This window comes from Alligator sinensis, unplaced genomic scaffold (assembly GCF_000455745.1).
Source record: "Alligator sinensis unplaced genomic scaffold, ASM45574v1 scaffold366_1, whole genome shotgun sequence".
Taxonomy (NCBI): domain Eukaryota; kingdom Metazoa; phylum Chordata; order Crocodylia; family Alligatoridae; genus Alligator; species Alligator sinensis.
This window is the reverse complement of record NW_005841851.1, coordinates 3610263-3617924: the sequence shown is the minus strand read 5'-3', so window position 1 is coordinate 3617924 and position 7662 is coordinate 3610263. Positions and strand designations below refer to the sequence as shown.

General features: G+C 47.4%; 1 protein-coding gene across 3 annotated transcripts; it reads left to right on the top strand.

The window, feature by feature from the left end:
• The first annotated feature begins 431 nt into the window (after positions 1 to 431).
• Positions 432 to 7656, top strand: PEX10 (peroxisomal biogenesis factor 10). 3 transcript variants are annotated; one of them, XM_006016201.3, is made up of 6 exons: positions 432 to 563; positions 645 to 725; positions 1129 to 1535; positions 2444 to 2619; positions 3834 to 3969; positions 5419 to 7656. In XM_006016201.3, exons 1-6 carry the CDS (start codon positions 452 to 454, stop codon positions 5485 to 5487), a joined length of 981 nt encoding a protein of 326 aa, XP_006016263.1. In that variant the 5' UTR covers positions 432 to 451; the 3' UTR covers positions 5488 to 7656. The 3 variants fall into 3 exon arrangements, with proteins under 3 accessions (XP_006016263.1, XP_025067580.1, XP_025067584.1); XM_025211795.1 differs by lacking the exon at positions 645 to 725; XM_025211799.1 differs by lacking the exons at positions 3834 to 3969; positions 5419 to 7656 and adding an exon at positions 3683 to 3819.
• The last annotated feature ends 6 nt before the right edge of the window (positions 7657 to 7662 follow it).

Here is a 7662-nt window from a genome sequence, read left to right as displayed (position 1 = left end):
AATTTAATTTATATCTGAAACCAAATTAGCCAAAACTAATTCCAAATCCATGACTCCGTAAATGGCCCAACTACCGGCAAACATCCTCCACCCGCACCTGGGGCTTCAGACGTTTCCAAGCCCTTTGGCGGGCGCCCTACGCGCAGGCCCAAGCCCGGAGGCCTGCAGCTCGGGTGCCCCCGAGTTCTCCTGCCCTCAGGCATAGGGCCCTCGGGTGCCGCCTTGGCCCCAGGTACGCGGTGTTTCGTTTCTGAGCGGGAGGCGACCCCGGCTGGGACTTGACGCCCTGGGGCGGAGGAGGGCGGCTTCACGGGCGCGGCAAAGGGGAGAGTCACACACAAGAGGCCTCAGGGGAGCGGCCGCAAAGGACTCTGGGAAGCGCGGCGGGGAGGCGCAGGCGAGCGCTGCTGTGACGTACAACGCCTGCGCCATCCTCCCGTGCAGCGCGCGGATGCCGCTCATCCCGGCCGGGCCGGCGCAGCTGGTGCGCTGCGGGCAGAAGGATGAGCTGTACCGAAGCGGGCTGCGCAGCGGGGCCGGGGCGGCGCTGCACGCGCTGGCAGGTGAGGGCCGCCGCGGGGGCGGGGGGAGGCTGGGGTGACTCGGCTGTCCCCCCTCCCCGCTTCTAACGGCCGCCTCCGCAGGTGCCCGGACGTGGCTGGGATGGAGGAAGGAGCTGGAGCTGCTGTCGGACGTGGCGTATTTCAGCCTCACCACCCTGGCCGGTGAGCGCCCGCGGAGCTGGCCCCGGGCAAAGGCCCTTGCAGAGCTGGTGGGGGGGGTCCGCTGCGGGTCGCGGCTCTTTGGAAGGATCCGGGGCGTCCCCGGGTCGGGAATCGCTGGTTCAAGGCCTGGCGCTTTGCAGCTCACCTGCAAGACCTGGCCCTTAGGGCCCTGCTCCCTCAGCCCTTGCAAAGTCGCTGCCTGAAAATAGCAGCCTCAGTGAAAAAAGTAAAGGTTGCGGTAACGCGCTGGCTATTCAGCGCTTGCAGGATTTGGCTTCGCAGTTTTGCCCTCAGACTCCGAAACATAACCTGCCTTTTAACGAGCCATGTCAACGTTGCCCAGCAGCCCAGGGAATGATGTAGTATTGCCTTCTTATTTTGTATTGTCTGCATCATCTTCCAGGTTATCAAACGCTTGGTGAAGAGTATGTTAATATTGTCCAAGTCGATTCATCCAAAAAGAGAGTCCCTTCTCTTCTTCACCGTGCCGTCTTGATTTCTCTTCATGCCGTTGTGCCTTATTTGTTGGATAAAGGATTAGTGCATCTGGAACACGAGCTGCAGGCGGAAGCCGACGGATGGAGAACTGGTCAGAGCAGCCTGGGGCTTGGTGCAAGGGGCAGAACCTCGGTACGAAGTTGGCTGCAGAAACGGATCACGAGACTCACAGAAAACCAGAAGAACGTCCTCTTACAAACTGTGTATATCCTCAAACAGTGCATCCCCCTGTTTCGAAGACTGCACCTGGCAATATTTTATATAAATGGCATTTTCTATCACTTATCTAAAAGGATCACAGGAATAACATATGTAAGTAGCAGAAGTTGTTTCTTGAAAACCATTTCTTCACATAGTGTATTTGGCTTCACCTGGAGTCAAACAGCTAGGGAAGAAGGTCTCAGTAGTATATGGGTGAGGATTCTCTCTCTTGTTTTGACAGGTAATGGTTAGCAAACCTAGACCAGTTCAGACTGTAATTTTGGAAAGCAAGAGTCTGTCTTTTGCTCTCAACTTTCTTAGGGGCTCACGTATCCCTGCTACCAAATGCAGAAGTGCTGGTAGTTGGTGTGACCCTATGGGGCAGGGATGGCCAACCTGCAGCCCAGGGGCCACAGGTAGCCTCCCTGTGTGGCGCACAGATTGGGAAGGGGGCAGGCATAGAGTGTCAGATTGGGCAGGAAATTGGAGTGAAGGGTTTAAGGCTAATTTGTGGCACTTCTGCCAAAAAGGTTGGCCACCAGTGGTATAGCCCAGGGGCTGTCAACTGGGGTACGTGTACCCTTGGGGGTACTTGGAAAGGCCCCAGGGGGTATGCAGCAGAGAGACAGAGAAGTGGGGGTACTTGGGAAGCGTGCTGCCGTCTGACACTGCCCCAGTACCCCTGCTTCACATCCAACTGGCCATCAGCACCTCCCCTCCCCCACCTGTCAATTAGCTGCTGGGTACAGTCCAGGAGGGGTACCCACCAGAAGGAGTACACTTCTTAAAAAAGGTTGAAAACCTCTGGTATAGGCAAATGAGAACATGTACATAGTTGCTTCATTTTTATCTTTTTCAGGCTAGTTATTTAGTTCCTTGCAAAATTGTGTTGTCTTAGGAAAATGGAGGTCAAAAATGAGAGAGTGATGGAATGATCGTAAAGCTCATGAATGAATGTGTGACACTTTATAAAAAGAGAATCATAATTCAGTTTTTCTTTTCCTCCCTGAATGATGCAGCTTCGTGTTGCAGGATTGCCTGGAGATGATCAGAGTGTTCGATCAAGTTACAAGCTTCTTGGGATAGTTTCTCTGCTACACCTTGTACTAACAGTTGGCATTCAGATATACAGTTTTCAGCAAAGGCAGAGGGCAAGGCAAGAGTGGAAGCTGCACCGTAACCTCTCATATCAAAAGTATGAGATTCCTTACTTTCTTAGATGGGGTAGAGGCAGGAATAATGTGGGGAACTTTCACAGCTATAATGAATGAGTAACTAGTAGGGATGCACCAATAGAGATTTTGGGGGCTGATACTGATAGCTGATTTTTAAGGAGGTGTATCAGCTGATACCAATCAGATTTCCAATACCCAACCTGGCAGATCTTGTAGCTGGTAAGTCTGTTGTGGTGGGAGGGGGAGGGAAGGGACTTGAGGAGGCAGCAGATCAAGGCCCTGGTGGTGAGGGAGGGAGTGTGGCTGGGGTGGGATGCAGGATGGAGCTGTGGTTTATCCAGGGGGTGCAGGGAGAGGGTGGGCAGCTTCCGCCACTGTGTACACCCCAGGACAGAGGGCAGGCTGGGCTCTTCCCGGTGCACGGGAAGAGCATGCACTGCAGGCTGGGGTAAACTGGGCTGGGGCTGCACCGGGTCTTCCTGGAGGTGGTGCTGCAAGAGGGCTATGCGGGGGGGGCTGCAGCCACCCCAAAAATCAATGTAGCCCTCTCCCAGCACCTCCACCACCTGCCTGGAGCGCAGTCCCTGCCAGCACCCCCTTGCAGATCCAAGGACACATGCTGCCCACCCCCCCATGGCCTCCCAGGGTGCACGCAGCAACAGGAGCCACACACCCCTCCCCAAGCCCCTTGGACAAGCCGCAGCTGTCCCATGCCATGCCCTGCCCCTGCCCCAGCCCCTCACCACAGGGACCTTGGTCTGCCCCTGCCACATCCCTCCCCTTCCACCACAAGACTTACCAGCTGCATTCGGCTTTTAAAGCTGCCAGGCTATGCTCCTCACCACCTGTGTTGCACTGTGCGCATGCACAGGCATTTATTGACCACATCAGGCTGATTTCCGATACAGTAAACTTTCTTCATATCGGTCCCAATCTGATATCAGACTGATGCATCGGTGCACCTCTAGCAACAGTTCCAGTTGGGGTTTAAGAGCTATTTTAACAAAAAAAATGAAGTATAGTTCAGATTATTTTAAGCATCTGAGGGTGTCTCTTAATCAAACCTCATACTTTATTCTGCAGAGCTCAGTATTGCTGCATCTCAAATACCCTCAATGACAGGAATATGTAAAGTTAACACCTGATCTTCTGTGGGTCTGTTTGCATATGTTGTATCAATAAGGGTGCCTACAATTTACAGCAGCCTAAGCATGTAAACTATATATTCAATCAGAAATCTCACAGAAGAAAAACCTCTAGGACGCCGTTCCCGCTGTACATTATGCTTGGAAGAACGTAGGCATGCAACTGCCACTCCCTGTGGCCACCTGTTCTGTTGGGAATGCATCACAGAATGGTGTAACACCAAAGTAAGTGAGGGAGAATTTGGATTTGAGTTCATGACTATGGATTAATGTTCAGAAATAGTAGCCTTTCCCTGCTATTGAGAAGACTCAAAAGGCCCCAGTCCACAGTGGCTAGACCTGTGCCTGGCAAAATGGGGATTGACTGACTTAAGTGGCAAACAACTGTGTAAAATGTTTCTGTGTTGCAATAATGAGAACAGAAAAGGACACCAGTATTTTACCTGTACCTTTATTGAAGCACTGTACCTTTCTTGGAGGCTAACATAGTTTAAAAGTGGTTTTGTGGACCTAGAGAACATGCTGCAAGCCAGACCATAACTATATGTTAACTAAAGAGTTAATGCTACAACAGACTTCAGCTGCTGGGTTGGGGGGTATTAACAGGAAGTCTGTATCAATTTTTTAAAATTCTCTGGCTGACAGTAGAAGCAGATGTGATTCCAGTTCTGAAGATAGTGATTTGGGAGCTTGCAGTAGAGGGGCAAGCTATATTTCTGTTGTAATTGTAGCCTTACATGAGTTTTTTTGGTAAGCTTCCCACAGAAACTCCATTGTACTTTGCTGTAGAAATAACACAAGTCATCTACAGGGCCAGTAATCTAACCTGCCACCATAAGAGTGATTTTTTTTCAGCCACTAGTAACACTCATGGGATCACCAACAAGAAGAAAGGGGAACTACCGTGGAGAATAAAACTTTTCCAGTTATTAGAATGCTTAAGATTTGCAGGATCACATGGTACCACCCATCTCATTAGGACAGTTTCATGTAGATGCATCTATATATTAACATTCAAACTCTTCTTGGCAAATTATATTTAGTAAATAGCTAAATGTAGCTCTAGCAGCTCAGCTTCTAGAAGACCATACATTGTGACATTAAGGTTACCTGGCAGTTGAGGTATAGAGAATATAGAAGGCAATTGCCTAGAACAGTGGTGCCCAATCTTTTTATTTGGCAGGCAGGATTGGCAGTGCCCAGTCCATGTGTTGGTCAGATCCAGCTGGTATTCTGAATCCAGTGCCTGGGTAGGCACCATCTGGCTGCGTGGACAGGGACAGGCTGGCCCCAACAGTCCTGCAGGGGAAAGGAGCCTGACCCAGCCCATGGGAAAAAAAGAGGATGTGGCCAGACCCCATCCTAGCCCAGTGGACGGAAGTGGGATGGGGGGGAGATGGGCCAGGCCCCAACCCAGCCCAGCCTCAATAGTTAGGAGGGAATTGTGGCCTGGCCCCCAACCCATTTCAGAGCTGCTATGTTTTCATTAGTTTACTTTCAAAATAATTTACTAGTGCTTAGTGAAGTTTCTTCTATGCTTTTTCTTCTATGGGGATGGACTCAAATTACTCTGACATCTTTTCTTTGGTCTGATTAGTGTTTCCTCTAGCAGCTTTACTCATTGTTTTCAAAAGCTGTTCACCGCTTGTTATCTAATTTCTTTCCATTCTGCAGGCAGAGTGTCCATTATGCAGAGAGAAATTTCCTCCTCAGAAACTAATTTATCTGCAGCATTATCGATAAATGGTAAGGTAGTTATGACCTGGCAAGAGCCTCAGCTCATGCATCTTTAATACAGTGAAAACAGTTGACTTGATCCAAGAACAAGACTTTATTGTGATCTTGTACTATAAAATTTAATTGTTCACTGCCTGTACAAGGTGGCACTTATTTGTCTGTTGCAAAATAAACTCATTATACTTCCGGACTCCACTTTGTATAACTTTAACTAGGTTAACAACACTTGCTTCTAACAAGTGCTACAATACTTCATACCGTTTGTCTGTATTTTACTTTGGACAAAACGTCTACTTCATGTCCTCTACCACTGCAAACGCTTTATCCTCCAGCTTCTCTCTGCTCGCTTTTCAGTAGTAGCAAGAGTTAAGACTTGAATCTGTATTTTGGATACTTGCTTCCTTCCCATTCTTAAACCTACTGCAGGGACTCTTGTGATTTAAGTGGAAAGAGCTATATGCAAGTCAATGACAAAAGTTAAACTGTTGTGGAATATCTTTCTAATATAATTCCATTTTCACAACATAAAATGAAAAGTACGCTTCTCAGATTCAAGTGCTAGAAGAATGTGAGTACATACAATGAACTTAAGTGCAACATAGTGAAAAGTGCTGAAAAATAGGATCATTTGTACATCACTCAATCGCTAATAGCCTCTCATTCCAACAGCCCTCCGTACCCCATTTAAAAAGGTAGTATTCAAAGTAGCCTCAGTTGAATAATGTTTTTTACATTATACTAGAGATTCTTATATACATATTTCAAAAAGCTGTTTTATCTACAGTACTAGAAGAGCTTCAAATTCAGACTATCCCAACACTGTTAATTCAAGATTTATTTGAGTGCATGGTATCTTCTGCTGCCAAAAACAGACATATAAAGATCACTTCTCTCAGCAGCCCCTCCCTTTTTGCAATAGGCACTAGAGTTACCAATTCCCCCCCTTATATTGTGAATGAAGAGGAATGTGTGTAGAATGTTCACCTTCTGAAAACTTCCCACGAGCCACTAATGGTTCAGTTATCCAAATCCCCTGAACTGAATTACCATACCTTCTCCTCCAAATGTGATAAGACAGCCCTCTTTCTACACCCTGCATGATAGAGACTGGAACAGGTCGGGAGTGGTCATCATCTATTATCTGTAATAACAAAGACGTGGAAGGGGGAGGGGAAGAATCCACTGCTGAAAATAAGTTTTCCATTACAAGCTCTCAAGATGACCACCATACAGGAAGATAAATCCTACTGGATTTCAAGTCCACACTACAGTAAGAGCACTTCTGTTAACTAGATTAATTATACTGCAAAGATTCTTGCCATCTAGCCAATGTTTAGCACAGGTCTCACTCTAGAATGTTAGGTTCCTTCCCCTCGCATGCAGAAGCCTGAGAAAAGAGAAATGATATATGTAGAAGGATGAGATGCTTCTGTTTTGCTGGCTGAATGAAGGAATTAAGTTTCAGAGTGCAGAGTCCTCCAGTGAAAATCCTACCCTGCAGCCTTCCACCTCCAAAGGCTTATCAGGAATGTTCTACCTGATATCTCAGGACTTGTGATAGAGGTGATATCTTTTATTAGACCAACTAGAAATTTGCAAAAAATTGTCTCGAACTGCACCTGATCTCTAGCTCTCAGGGATGCAAAGAAAAAAACTGGACATGACCCAAGTCCTGAAACAGTCCATACTTCAGCGATCACAGTTGCACTTAACAGCGCACACACGCACCCCCACCACCCCAGGAAGTTATTCCTCACTGAAGAACGTGTGTAAATGCTGTCAAGTAGCTTTTCCGCTGCAGACAAGATATCTCTGTACTAGGTACATTTCAGAATGCTTCTGTCATAGTTAATGAAAATATAGGGCTTAGTGAATTTAAATGTGGTTTAAAAAAAAAAAAAGTTCATTTAAAGCCAGCCTAACAATTTGTTCAGCCACTGAACATAAGACCAAAAGATAGAATTCCAGACTTATCCCTGCCTGGGTTTCAGTTATATCAAAGATGATGCCTACAAATCTGAAGGCAGGTTCTAGGCAGCAATTGAAAACCATTTGTAATTGAAATGTTTATACTTAAGTTTGGTTAGTACCTTTTCCTCTCGCACAGTGCTCCCCAAACTTTTCTTCAGCATGACCCCTCAATCCCAAACCGCAGCCCCCACTTCCCCCAGGTGCCCCAGA

Excerpts from the sequence above, each read along its gene's own strand:
- PEX10 (XM_006016201.3), top strand. The coding sequence starts at position 452 with ATGCCGCTCATCCCGGCCGGGCCGGCGCAGCTGGTGCGCTGCGGGCAG. Across the intron at positions 726-1,128 it reads CAGCCTCACCACCCTGGCCG|GTTATCAAACGCTTGGTGAA; the intron begins GTGAGCGCCCGC and ends ATCATCTTCCAG. Across the intron at positions 2,620-3,833 it reads CGTAACCTCTCATATCAAAA|AAATCTCACAGAAGAAAAAC; the intron begins GTATGAGATTCC and ends ATATTCAATCAG.